Here is a 15,403-nt window from a genome sequence, read left to right on the forward strand (position 1 = left end):
CAATCTTATTAGCAGAAATATCCTTGCCTGTGAAGCCCTTTTTGTGCAAAGCAATGATGACTGCATGTGTTTCCTTGCAGGTAACCATGGTTAACAGAGGAAGAACAACGATTTCAAGCACCACCCTCCTTTTAAAGCTTCCAATCTGTTATTCTAACTCAATCAGCATGACAGCGTGATCTACAAATTTGTTCTCTTCAACACTCTCACCTGTATTAATGAGAGAATCACTGACCTGATGTCAGCTGGTCCTTTTGGGCAGGGCAAAATGCAGTGAAAATGTTGTTTTTGGGATAAAGTTCATTGGCATGGCAAAGAGGAACTTTGAAATCAATTGCAATTCATCTGATCACTCTTCATGACATTCTGGTGTATATGCAATTTGCCGTCATAAAAACTGAGGCAGCAGACTTTGTGAAAAATAATATTTGTGTCATTCTCAAAACTTTGGGCCATGACTGTATGTGGACACCCAAACATCACATCCAAAACCATGGGCATTAATATGGGGTCAGTCCTCCCATTACTGCTATAACAGCCTCCACTCTTTTGAGACGGCTTTCAATTAGATCTTAGAATATGGCCGCGGGGACTGTCATCCAATCAGCCACAAGAGCATTATTGAGGTTAGGCTACAAGGGCTGCCTTGCACCCAGCATTCTAGTTTATCCCAAAGGTGTTCAGTGGGGGTTGAGGTCATTGCTTGTACAGGCCAGTCATGTTCTTTCACATCAAACTCTGGGAACCATTTTTGATGGACCTCGCTTTGTGCATGGGGGCATTGTTGTGCTGAAACAAGAAAGTGTCTTCCCCAAACTGTTGGAAGCATACAATTCTCTACAAAGCACATTGTATGCTGTAGAATTAAGATTTCCCTTCACTGGAGAGAAAGGCCCGGGGCAAACCATGAAAAAAGCCTCCTCCACCAAACTTTAGATTTAGCAGTACGCATATGGGTAGGAAGTGTTCTCCTGGCATAAACCAAGCCCAGATTCATCTATCAGACTGCCAGATGGTGAAGCGCAATTCTCAATTCCAGAGAACACTGCTCCAGAGTCGAATGTCGGTGTGATTTACACCACACCAGTCGACGTTTTGCATTGCACATGGTGATTTGAGGCTTGTGCTCCCAAACCCAATCCATGAAGTTTCTGATAAACAGTTCTTGTGCGGATGTTGCTTCTAGTGGCAGTTTGGAATTTGGTAGCAAGTATTGCAACCAAGAACAAATGATGTTTACGCGATACACGCTTCAGAACTCAGCTATCCTGTTCTGTGACCTTGTGTGGCTTACCACTTTACACTGCGCTGTTGTTGCTTCAAGAAGTTTCCACTTCACAATAACAGCATTAACAGTTGACTGTGGCAGCTCTAGCAGGGCAAAAATTTGATGAATAGACTTGTTGGAAAGGTGGCATCCTATGGCAGTGCAATGTTGAAAGTCACTGAGTTCCTTAGTACAACCCATTCTATAGCTAATGTTTGACTCTGGAGATTGTATGGCTGTATCCTTGACTTTATGCACCCGTTAGCAATCGGTGTAGTTGAAAAGGACACCCCTAATTAGAAGGGTATCCACATACTTTTGTCCATGTAGTGTATAGGTATACATACACTTCTGCAAGCGTTATTGCAATTAAGCCCCAGATTCTTTGGGAATACAGAATAATTAATCATTTAAGCAAAACAAGCAAACCTCAACTGTTTATGAGTAATAAAAGAGGTTTAGTTGCAGTCAGATAATATAAGAGAATACAAGATAAGATACTGAATTACCACAAGCACAGTTTACAAATTTGTGCATAACTTCTTACATCAATATGGAGTGGACTACTACGTTACTTTTCAAAAAACTCACAGTTATACTTTAAGGAGCAAAGTCAATGAAGGTTGATAGGTTACCATGAGCACCAATCACATTTTGCACCTTTTGTTAACACAATAAAATATACCGCTTGTGCCTAGGCAATACTCTCTAACTGAGATTTCAGGAACTTACATATTTCAGTTTAGACATAATGTAATAACAGTTCTGTTTTGGGAAGGTTTTGAGGGATGGGTGACCAGTGACACTGGTTCATCCATTCCACAGGCTCCCACTCTGCTCTTCTGAGTAAGAGTGGGTGCGGGTGCATGATCGGTGAAGTCCGTTTAACTGAAAGCCCACAGAACTGAAAGCCCAAATTGGGCTTCACGTTTTCAGAAGAGCAGACTGGGGGTCTTTGTATACTAGAATTTCTGGGCCCCCCTCACCGCATGGACTGCACTGGTTGTAGTTCCACCAGTAAAAAAAAAAAATTGGCTGTTCTCAGACCCCATGAACATTTTAGGGCATAGTGCAGTAAGCACTGGTCCTGCTGCCACCATTACACACTGGATGAGGGATCGCTAAAAAACAAAACAAAAACCCCCCCCACAAAACGTAAGATGCTCCCTCTGCCGGGGAGACAGTGTAGCATATTTTTATGAACTGCAAAAATTGAATGTCCTCTTTGGAGGTGGACTCATTTGCTCCCAGATGGCTTCTTCCAACATCTCTTCTGTAATTGTGATGTAGAAAGAGGCCGTCTGGGAGCTAGTACAAGTTTGTTTTTGGAAATATATAATACACAAGGTACTAAAGAGAAAATCTTAGCTGAAACAGAACATGTCCCCGTTAAAACTTGGGTGCTATTATAAACTTATGAAAACATTTGTGAAATTTGTATTTTTTATATATTAAAGCGTGCTTGTTTGTTCTGCTGTATTCATTAGCCAAAAGATTTCTATATATAACACTTAAAACAAATATAACTGCAACCTAAAAAGAGGTAAAAACTCAGACTCTGGCTTTTCTAACCTAACTCCTGGACATGATTCCGCTTCACACGTGGGACACTTGCACTGAGGTTTTCTTATAAAGAGGCTCTCTCTCTTATATTATGAAGTATATTTACATTATTATGGTAGCTTACATACAGTGTGCATGTATTATAAGATGTGTATGGTAACTCTTTATTTGCCAACTTTAGGTATGGCAATATTGATTTTCAAACTTGTGTCACGGGTGGGACAAAAAGTAGACATACCTTCTCACATAGTGAGAAATTTTATACAATCTCTGAATGTACAAGTGGGATAAAACGTATAATTTACCCATTCTGAAGTAAGAACTTGGGGTAGAATATGAAATATATAAAAAAAAAAACATGAAGAAAGTATAAGTTTTATGAAAAATACTGAGAATTATTTTGCACCGTATCCCACCCGTGACAAAATAAAAAAACATTAACACCCATTTTATATATGTAAAACATAAACAGTACACTTCTATTGCTATATAAATTTTTTTTGTCATTTAACATGTTAATCTTATTGCAAATATTATTGTTTTGAGTACAGATTTTTTATTTTTACATTCCACTTTTAACCCTGTTCAAACACATCTACCATAGCAGAAAACTTTAAAAAACACAGCCTCAATTTTTTAAGCACTGGTGTAAGCAACACTGCAAGAATCTGATCAAAATTTACAAAATGGGAAAAAACAAATAGTAGATAGATCAGAGCAGATCTATATAGGATATGAGATATGCTGCTGCCGAAAGGGAAAAGAATAGGGAAAGAGTGAATTCCAGACAGTCTCCCAAAAGCACTAGAAACAAATAAATATTTCCCAAGGCACAAATGCAATAGTATACACTGTGTTATGTAAATTTATAAAATGTTTATAAAATGATCAGATTAAAACATAACACCACATATAAACAAGGTCAAACAGTGATAACCTTAATATTCGAAAATGGACCCTGGCCAAATATATTATATTGGGCAGCCCGGTGGTTTAGTGGTTATCACTTCTGCCTTACATCACTGGGGTCATGAGTTCAATTACCGACCATGGCCTTATCTGTGTGGAGTTTGTATGTTCTTCCCATGTTTGCGTGGGCTTCCTCCGGGTGCTCCGCCCGGTTTCCTCCCACACTCCAAAAACATACTAGTAGGTTAATTGGCTGCTAACAAATTGACCCGTGTGTGTGTGTGTATGTTAAGGAATTTAGACTGTAAGCCCCAATAGGGCAGGAACTGATGTGAGGGAGTTCTCTGTACAGCGCTGCAGAATTAGTGGTGCTATATAAATAAATGGTAATGGTGAATCGTGTAGGACACTGATCCAAAGATGCAGTTCAAAAGGATATGCCAATGTTAGTATTGTTATTTGTTTTGAACAACCTTCAAAAACATTACTTTCACTGAACTGTCATCTTCACAAAAGCTCTGTGCAATGCCAACACATATGCAGTAAGTTGTCTTTCTGGAATATGTTTTGAACTGTATCATAAAAAACGTCCCTGCTGTTACATCGGCAACCTCAGGTGGCTATATTTTAATAATTACTAGTCAGGAGGTACGATCTTCAGGACTATAAGGTTCACAATGAGAGTGCGCATGGGAGATTCGGAGTTTGAAAACGTTGAACATTTTGTGCTCAGACTGAAAAGTGTGCCCAACAATCAGTCTGTTTGTCATTGCCCTGCTGATAGTGTAGTGACTGTAATCCATCAATACCAATTACAGCTTTCCATCTTTGATCTAGTATTTCCTTGTTTTCTTCAATTTCTTCAGAAATGATACATATGATTTCAACATTTTGCACTGGCAAGCTCCAGTATTTAATTCTCAACCTGAAATCTGTGCTGTTTTATTCTGCTCTACACAGCACGTTTTACTACGATTCCTATCCCATCAACCACCCCCTTGCCATAGGATGTAGCAAAAAATTACCATTGCCCCTCCACACTGAATTCTTCTTTCATAAAACAAAGGTTTGACAATGTAAATCTATTCTTAAATTGGGCTGCTGCCCCATCGGAAAATATCTTAATGTTTAGTAAATTGAACAAATTTTTCCATGAAGTTACAATTGTTTTCAGGTAGGCAAATACGGCATACTTGTCATGGACAAGACAATCATTGATCACTGCAAAGGAACATTTTTCTTCCCTTGAAAGCCATGCACAAGCAGTAAATATAGTGACCTCATTGTGGTTCCAATGCGCTAACTGTATTACATCTTGGGTCACTGCAGAGAAATTTCCCGCAAAATTAATTTTGAGTACAGCCTCACCTTCCTTTAGATTTTCAATCATGCCAGTGAATGTTTGAGAATGAATTAATTTAACATGAACATGATTTTTGAATCAAAGTAACTGTGAATTTAACTCAGCAATGCCATCTTCAAGTGAGCCTTCACTCTCAACTAGTTTGGTGCGACAATCCTTTATAAGGTTGCTCAGTACTCACAGTGCTTGCCAGTACATCTTTCCATGGTTACTGGATCTGGCTCCGGCCTCCTGCATACTCACTTCCTATGCAGTGTGCAGTCTCAGTGTTCCAGATGCCGGCTGTTTCCTATGAAGAGCCTCTTTTCTCAAGGCAGTGTTCCCCCCTACACCACTCAGGATTCTCATCAACAATTATTTATATAGCGCCAGCAAATTCTTTACAATTGGGGAGAAACAGTAATAAACAATACTGGGTAAAACAAATAAAAGAGGCAAGAGGTCTCTGCTTGCAAGCTTACAACCTATAGGTCAATGGGAGTCAGAAACATGAGGTTAAATCTACATACTTGTCAGGGATAAGCCCGTTTAGCTACTCCCCGATTAGATATCTTATCATATATTCACACAGTCAGACAATATATCACCTTTATTTTGTCAGGAAAACCTTTGCGCACTCGTGAGTTGAAAGTGTTTACTCTAAGGGAACACACCGCATTCCAGTCCAAATCTCACACTCACCTCTTTCCCTAAGGCTACAGATTTACTGAATCGCCCCCAAACAGCGTTCACACGACATCCACTTCGGTCTTGCTACCACCTATTGAACACGGATAAAGAGATCCCAAACAGGACAGTCTTCACAGGGGCAGTGTTAATGCTAAAGGGGGCCAGGGATGTCCCCTGGGTGACACAATAGTTTGCTCCCAAATATTCCCAACGTTTTCACCTTTGGGTAATTCTTCATAGATATATGTCAGAGACATAAGTACCCCTTCAATAAACTGGTCATAATCTCCCGCACATTTAAATACCAAACATGATGGAATTATGACAATGTGACATACCTTTTCCGAAGATATGTGATTATAGCTGTTCACGAATACCGCCAGTACCTGTCATTCACAACCCTGGTGTGATTTCTGCTCCTCAGTATGGAGAGCCGCCCCGATTTCCCAAAATATGAACTATGAAGACATTTTCCTTTGAAGCTCATCTACTATATAAATGCCTAGTGGCGTGTGTGAAAAAAAAAACCAAGCTGCAGCGCCACCTGCTGGGCAGAGTTATACACTGACCTATATATTTCTTGAAGGAGAAGTGACAGTTGGGAGTGGTTGGTGGTTGCCGGGGGTGACAGTGTGGAGTTTTTAACACCTTAAGTAGCTTGATGAAGGATGAGGTGATGGAGAAAAATGATGAGGTGGTGACATGTGGACAAAACCACAATAAAAAAGGGCGCTTGCGTCGGGAAGTAACGCTCTTCCCCTGAGGAGGCCTGGGCTAGGCCCAAATGCATGACAAGAACCTTTTTAACACCTTAAGTAGCTTGATTTGACTAGAATGCATGAGTATCATGCACGGGTTAACTTGTATTTCTATATACCTGTATAGGCCTTCAAATGCTGCCTTTGACTGCAAGGATGTCAAGCTGTGACCGGCCCACAAAGTCTATTCAGGTGTCCAAAAACTAACTTGTGTCAGGATATAGCTCACAGCAGGGGCCCTTTGAAGCTGCTACAGGTGACACTGCTATCTTCTAACACAGGGATGTACAGAGTCATCAAATACACATACAACAGACTTTCTGACCTCGCATTTTAAAATTTAGTAGCTCAACTTATCAATGGATTCAATTGATATACCATATTTACACTGCAGTTATGATTTAGGCCTTATTCACCACAATTATGTGATGGGTTAACCCTTATAAATAACTGTAAGTTCTCTTTGTTCACGACAATACTGCATATTGGTCCAGCTACATTACAAAGGATAAAAAGTAATTTGTATGCTATGTGACTCAGTCACAAAGGACATGATCATAAATCCCACCCCACAATCCTGTTGCCCACGTGTAATTCGTGACTCACAACTATCCTTTGCTTCCCACATCGACTCTATATCTAAATCTGTTACATACATTTAAAAAACATTTCCAGAATACGCACATATCTCACACGAGAGTGGAAAACTTTTAATTTCAGGACCCATCTCCCACATCGACTATTGCAGTTCCTTCCTTACTGTTGTTTCCAAAATCAGACTTGAACCCTTACAATCTATTTTGCACGCAGCAGCTAGATTGATTTTCCTTGCAAACCGTTCTTTCTCTGCTGAGCCACTCTGTCAGTCTCTACATTAGTTGCCTGTTTTTCAACAAATTCAATATAAAATTCTGCTATTAACATACAAGGCCATCAACAAAATTGCACCAAAATACATATCCTCACTTGTCTCAAAATATCTCACAACTCGACATCTCCGTTCTGCACGAGACCTGCGTCTCTCTTCCACTCTCATCACATCCTCCCATTCCTGTTTACAGGACTTTTTACAGGCTGCCACCACTTTGTGGAATTCCCTCCCTCGCACAATAAGACTCCCCTCTAGTTTTCAAACCTTCATGAGTTCTTTGAAAACCCAAGCTTATGATATTCCTCAACCACCATCGTAAATCTCTTACCACTCTCTACACAGCTAACACAAGACAATAACCCTCTGACCTACATTGCTGTTTGACTGATCATACAGCCCACTCAATACTTTTTACCTTTGCATTCTAGCTGAAAAATATGCAATATGATGTAGCACTTACCCTTGTGTATCAAACTCCCATTGTCCCATAGATTGCAAGTTTGCAAGCAAGGCCCTCTTACCTCTATGTCTGTATTTATTATCCAGTATGGTTTTATTACTGTTTGTTCCCAAATGTAAAGCGCTACGAAATTTGCTGGCTCTATATAAATAAATGTTGATGGTGATGACTCCTCTCTGGGCCTCTTTCATAACAATTTATATTTACTTATCAAAAAATTTCCTTTATTTATGGTGACTTTAATTGCTACTTACAAATGGGATTCTAAAATGAATCTTGAACTAAACACATTAAATAGCATCTACATTATTTTATAAACACATTGATGTGCATGATAAGTTGTTTATTGAAATATTTGACTCAACTGTGTCATCGATTTTCAGTCTTCCATGATGATTTGACTTAATTATATTAATAATTTCCTGTGTTTAAATTAATATTTTTCATTCTTTTACACCATTGTAAACCGCAAGACTGATGCCCTAATTTTTGTATGTACAAAATGCTTCTAACAAAATATTGTTCAAAAGACATAACTAGCATCCAGACCCACTAAGAACTTGTAGAACATAAACAGGTGATGCATATATAATGGTGGCAACTTTGGAAACAAAACTTCTTCAGTAGGCAGCGACCAACATATGAATTGTTATCATGATTTAAAACAATAAATGGTGCTATAAAATTATTTGTCTTTCATGGAATATTAAATCTGACGTATTTACTAACAAAATAATTAAAAACTAAACCTTGATAAGGATTCTTAAAAAACAATGGTTTTCTTCTCAAGAAATACCACTGAGCTGAATTAAATATATTATGGATATAAACACTTTTGATTAATTAAATAATTTAGTCAAGTTTACAGCAATCTTGGCTGAAATAGATAGGAAATGTGATGGCAGAGTATTTTAACAGAAGGTATGTCATATTTGTAAACAATACATGGAATGTCAATATACCACAAGTATATGTATATACCTTTGCATAATTGGCTCCCGGGTGTAATCCATCAGAAACTGCTCTGAACCATTCTTCTTCTTTGGGTGTATCATTGAAAAAAAATGCTTCCTTGCTTAAATCAAGCTCTTGAAATCTACGAGGAAAGAGGAATCTAACATGTAGATATTTATGTGGAAAAAGTACCCAAGGCTGCTGTAATTAACACTTCCTAGCTACTGCCTGACATCACTGCTTGAAAAAACTTGACTATTGAACACAACCACAATACAAGAATAAAAATATATTTAGAGAGTGGAATGCAATTGGCATAAAACACATTTCAAAATTTACTTTAACAATATTAAATTGCACAGCACTCATTCAACACTGACTGTAATTACAAGGTGACAAATGAGTAAAGAAACCAGCAGATTGAATTTCTAGACCTAGATGTTGACAATATTGCCAATTTGACCCCACCAGGTCAGTAGATAGAGGGAATAACTGCACAAAATGACCCTAAATTGGAAATTTCCTTTAAATGATGTGTGTACTAAACTGATTTACAGCAGCAAGACACATTATTAAGTCATTAAATGACAAATTTACCACACAGTTGGCCAAAGGATGTAATCTTAAAATATTTTTTTTTTTTTTGCTTCTGTCACAATGTTTCTATTTTGCTGTCACATTATGATTCCAGCACATTGTGTATTTTCTATCTTATTGATGTAAAATATTCTTACACAGCTGAATAGTGTTGTCGAACTATACTCCTTAACCATTAGTGTTGTTGGCAGTTGAATGATCACTTCTATGACTAAGTTAATAGGCCAGGACATACTGTCAACAACAGGAATCAATCATAAAGCACACTGGTCCATCTGTAATTTCAGTGCCAGGATGTATTACGCTGACAGTTGCACTTTGTCAAGGAGCTAAAAAAGAAAAAAAAGGCAACTATTCCTATTTAGCTTTTGTGTAATAATAATTTGAAGACATACTACATACCCAATACAATATACATCAGGTGGCTCAGGGTCTGCACTTAGCCAGGGCTGTAAGTCCTCCTTTGGTGACTGTCCATTGACATTGTATGTTCCAACAAAAAAACTGAAAACAGAAACATTTGAAATACTGCTAAATGTAGAACAGTCAATCACACAATTGCTGAAGTTCTTAAAACATGGAATATTTGCCAATCTCTTCAATATACTACACAGAAGTAAAGCTTGCCATCACAGCTTAATTTCACATTTAATTATAAATTGTTAAATACCAATGAGGTGCAGTGTTTGCCTCATTTTGGGGCCTATCTACAGAAGCGTAGGAGGTCCCTTCAGCTCCAGTGCATTCCACATTTTGGCTCAAAAGTCTGTAAGTCTATAAGATATGCAATTAATAAGCTATACGATATAAGGGTGTGATTGCAACACATTGCCAATAAATGCAGATATATATGTAGAGTTGTATTGCATTATTTTCTTTGTGGAATAAAAAATACTACAAACAGCACTTCAGCCACTTGGTAGCCAAATTACTGATATAAAATATAAATAGATTATGTATTTAAAGAATTTGTCAACAATTTAAAAATCTATAAAAAAAACTCACAGTTGCTACTCTTTATTTAGGCCTCAATCTGCAAAAGACGAGCCTGTAAATTTGTATAAAAACAAACAAAAAGGAAGAGTGCTAATAGAGGAGTATTTAAAAGTAAATGCTAAATAATGCAGAAATAATACTGCTTTAAAAAAGATGCTTATCTGGATGTAAATCCTTAATGACATACTGTTAACCAGTATTTTATATCCATGATTTACTTTATTGAATATCACTAAAGCAGTACCAGCAGCATCTCTGACATACTGATGCCATCATTTTAGATACATAAGGATTGACTAAGCACATATTAAATGTATAGATAAATCCAAATAAACATGATTTTAATGGCAAAAAAAAATGGCATGTTTTACATGTAACAGTTATTATACAAAGTGTAATTTGCGAGGTCAACGCAAGTCAATAAACTATGGAAGAGTTTTGTATAGTAAGTGGTTTGACCAGTTCTGACCTGCTAAATTTTACTATATAGCACATAATAGCAGTCACACATTTAGAAAAAACAAAGCAATAAAAATACATAGGTAAGAGCAGTGTATTCCAGTCAGGTATCCAATCTGATTGGATGCATTACAAAAGGACTAGGCTTTAGTTATGCACATACATGACCAAGATATTACCCCCTTCACTGCTACCTTTTTACCTGTGTCCAGGGCCTATTTTGGACCTATTTTGACACTTCCATCTAGTCACATTCCAACATCAATGTTAGTCTTTTTCTGTGCAGTACCCACACAAATCATACCTTGTTTTTTCCAGAAGACTTTGTTGTCCCAAAAATATATACAATTAATTCTCTATAACCCAAGACTGGAATGTACACTAGTATTCAGAAAATTGGAAAATAGTAATGGTTTTGGTGGTGGGAGGGATCATGTTTGCATACATCGACCAAGTAAACATGTGGAATATGTTTACATAACATAGATCATTATACCTTGTAGAATTTAGGGGGTACGCTGTTTCAGGGAGTTTAAATAGTGAATCCCCCCACCTATGGGCTCTTCTTAGTGTAGTGGTTGTTATTGCTGATCACAAGTGATCATAGATAATATACTTACTATGGGCACCAATGGTTGTGAAAGGGAATACCCTCATTCAAACAGGGATACACCTTTCTATGCAGAAACCAGGATGAATGAAATGCAAGCTCCCTGGACTCTGTGTGTAAGTAGTGCGGACCTAACACTCTGACGTTGCAACAATGATATCACTGGCTCAGCCTCCTTCACCAGAACATGGAGAAAATAAAAACTCACCGATGCATTGTTAAGTGATCGGTGAGTATTATCTTTATCCTTGAAAACCCATGCCCTGTTGAGCACAAGTGTACTTGCCCTTTGCAGTCATGAGGGTATATCTGCAAAGTGTGCTTCACTAGTTCTTAACAATGAAGAGGTTAAATATATGTAATGTCCTTTGTTCATCAGAGTTATTGTTCGGTTAGAACATCAGCGTTCCTAATTTCTCTAATAGATTCCTTCTTAAAGTATAAAAGATTGAGGAGTTTGACGGAGAATTGGTTTAACACAGAATGAGCAGTAATTTTGCTACGTTTGCAAGTGGTCTTTAAACAGACCAAGTAATACCACTTTATATTTTTCTATCACTACATGTTCCTGTGTAAAAATACTGCATGGAGCGTTGGTGTTTTATAGGTGCTAAGCTGTGAACCAGCTGCAGTGGTTGCTTTAGACAACTTAATTTTACAAGTGGCTTAAAGGCTATGGTCGCTATGATGTAATATTTCAGAGATTTTTATGGGCGGGTTTATACATTATTGGCATTTTGGTTTTTTTGGACAAACAATATAATGTTAAGGCAATAAAAAAATCGATCATTTCACCTTCTATGTGTATTCGACAGTATAATATTACACTTGTGTGATCATCGCCTTGCAGTGTTTACTGTTTTTATTTGGTACAAAATATAATTCAACTACCTAACATGAAATATAGTGCCTCTCAAATACAGAAAAAAAGACAAAAGAACTTAAGTTTTACATTACCTGAAATCTTTGATTGAGGTATAGGTCGGTTCTTTCTTCAAGAGCTCAGACTTAATTAAATTGTCGCGCAGGCCGAATTTTGGGAAGGGTAGCATTTCCACCTTGTTAGCAGAGATCACATCTGCTGATCGCACCATGTCAGTGATATCAGATTTAGTTTTATGGTGTCTGACAATAGAAGAAAATGGAAAAAGCTCACTGTAAATAAATGCTTAGAATCCAGTTTATAATGTTTCTTCAAATAATTGCTTCAACACAATACCATATGTTCATCTAAAAATGAAGACAAAACAAACAGCATGTATCAGTCTTGTCAGCTTTATTAGATTTTCCAGAAGAGTCGTGGATTATGCTTCCTCACAATCATTACATGCGTGTGCCCTGCCATGTGTGTGTATGACAGAATGTTGTTTATAAAGTATGTAAACAAGTATGTATGTAATATACAGTCTTTATACTATCCATTTTTGATGTAACTAGCAGTGAACTACTTATAGAGCATATATGCGGGTAGTTGGATCCCACAGGAAGCAGGACAAATACAGTGGGACCTGAGATACCAGGACATAAAAACTACAGCAGAATTTCTACTCCAGAGTCATGGGTCCCCTTATATCTGTCCCACATTGTAAGGAGTCTCACTGTGGCTGTAGGGACTGTGACAGGTTGAAAGAGATGGCAGTGAATCAGAAAGAATCGACTGCACTTTTAATCACTGCCAGACTATCAGTGTATTGCAGAACTTAGTCTTGTGAATGAGACATAATCAAAGTTTCAAGTTTCATCACATGAGAACAAGTCTTGCTGCTGTCTTGGAGCCATCTCATTCTCAGCACAGGAAAGGTAAGTAGAGTGATAATAATGCAGACATCAGACCCTAGGGAGGAGAAACGCAATTATCCTGCTTTAGGAAAGGACTGATATGCTGGCGAGGGGTGTGCTACAGAGGTGGGGGACAAGTGTTAGAGGTAAGGGAGGGACCAATGTGTTACATAGGAGGGCTCATGGGTGCCAAATGTAATACAGGGGTGTGGCAGGAAAATCCTTGAGGTTTAGGTTTCTGGTTTATTGCAATCCTATTTCTGTAGGTTATTTGGTTATCGTCTTTTATGCAATAATAGCATAATAATGTTCTGCGTTTGTGTTCTTAACACAGATAATGTGAGGCTTGGTTATTAGAAGGCTACATTTAAGGCAGACAATTAATCTGATTTAATTAGGTTTAAATTTTCAGATAAGTCAGGGAGTAACTGAAGGCTTCCTAAGTTTCTCAGCTTTGGGAGACAGACATGGTATTGGTTTAATTAACCCTTTCACACACAAATGAGTTGTCGTGACAACCCCTGTTATAGAGGAAAGTACAGTTCAAATAACTTCAACTGTTAACTGTAAGTTCTATTCATTTAAAATGGAATGATAATTTTTTTTGTAGAATTTTACGGTCCTTGCAAAAACACAGAAGAATGACGCTATAGATGTATCCTGCGGTCTCTGATAATACTAGCCTATAAAAACATAATGAAAACATATCTGAGCAGAGGTGTGCGGACAGGAGTGTTTGCATTGTGGTTTTCTGATATTTAATGGTGTTCACCCGAAAAGCAAGCGCTCATTAACCATTATATGTGAAATGTGATAGTCTATGGCATGCAGTCTCAAATGCCTTTAACGCAATGCCCTTGGCTAAGGGTGCAAATAAAATAAAATTTAATACTTGTTGAAATGTAGCATACACTAAAAAAACTCATGTTTTCAAGTCTTTTATGTTGAAATCTCAAACATAAGACTTTTGCAGCAAAGCACAATTAAAGTTAATATCTGCATAGAGCTAAAAGCATAAAGCTGCAGTTACGTTAACAAAAAATGGAGTTTAACAAGGCAGGAGTCCCAAAGGCCAAGGCTACATGGAAGTGTCTTGTATAACCAAATTTCTACACAGGGTGTTTTGCTGTATATATTCAATTAAAGCTCACAGGTAAAGATTGTATAGGAAAATAAGTATGCTTGGAAAGTTTATATTTATTGGAAGCCACACTTGTTTGAAATTAATGAATTCTTTATATTTTGCCTACATCCACAGAAAGGTCCCTGAAACAGCTGCCTCACTTTACCATTTATAGGGGCATATTCAATTGTTGGCGTTTCTGCCTAAAGTAACACGGTGCACACACTATTACCGTCATTTCGGTAATAGTGCACGTAAATACCGTTATTACAGCACATTTCACGCTGGATTTCAGCTCGCGGCTCAGGGAGCTGCGAGCTGAAATCCGGCTTAGTATTACCATAATAACGGTAATATTTTTTTCTCGGCGGAAAACGCCAACAATTGAATATACCCCTCAGAGCCTTCCATGCTTGTTAGTTGACCCTCAGATACATTGTAGATGTATTTTTCTTTCAATTACTCTGTTACACATTCTGCTGTATTCAATTTTATTTTAACACAGGAGTATACTGCTGTTAATTGTCAGGAAAGCGGACCATCCTAGATTATCAGTGATGTTTCACAGTTCACATGTTTTAGTATAACGTGTGTCTCCTTTTTTAAAAAAAAAAAAAAAAGCAGGGATACACATTAGTTAGAAGTCTATAATATAAGGCTACACAGCTTAAATTCTGAAATCAGCTCAGAAAAACCGTGGGGGAAATGTATTTAAGCCTGCTAAAGAAAAGCAAAATTTACCATATGACTACTCTGTCCTGGGGCACTGAGTAAAATAAAAACATCAAACTTATCTTCATGTACTACTCACTATGATCACAATAAATTTGTCATAAACACATAATCCAGTAGTGATTCAAGGTATATTGACTTACTAATGTTCACATTTAAGAAGTGTAGCAAATGCTATTTCTATCCCACTAGTGACTGACTGCTACAGATGATGAAATAAGACATGCATTTAGAAAATACTACCATAACATCATGTCTTAGTGTGTGCAAGGCTTTTTTTCCCACAAACCAAT

The 15,403-nt window shown here is 37.6% G+C and overlaps 1 protein-coding gene across 4 annotated transcripts in view; it reads right to left on the reverse strand.

The window, feature by feature from the left end:
• The window catches only part of INPP5B (inositol polyphosphate-5-phosphatase B), a 134,236-nt gene that overhangs the window by 34,322 nt on the left and 84,511 nt on the right, over positions 1-15,403 (reverse strand). For all 4 annotated transcript variants that reach the window (XM_075195402.1, XM_075195401.1, XM_075195404.1 and 1 more), the window contains 3 exons: positions 12,434-12,601; positions 9,814-9,915; positions 8,842-8,956 (listed from right to left, as the gene is read on the reverse strand). In XM_075195402.1, coding sequence (XP_075051503.1) covers positions 8,842-8,956; positions 9,814-9,915; positions 12,434-12,601 — 385 coding nt within the window. The remainder of the gene's footprint in view (positions 1-8,841; positions 8,957-9,813; positions 9,916-12,433; positions 12,602-15,403) is intronic.

The sequence above is a fragment of the Mixophyes fleayi genome, chromosome 2 (assembly GCF_038048845.1).
Source record: "Mixophyes fleayi isolate aMixFle1 chromosome 2, aMixFle1.hap1, whole genome shotgun sequence".
NCBI lineage: Eukaryota > Metazoa > Chordata > Amphibia > Anura > Limnodynastidae > Mixophyes > Mixophyes fleayi.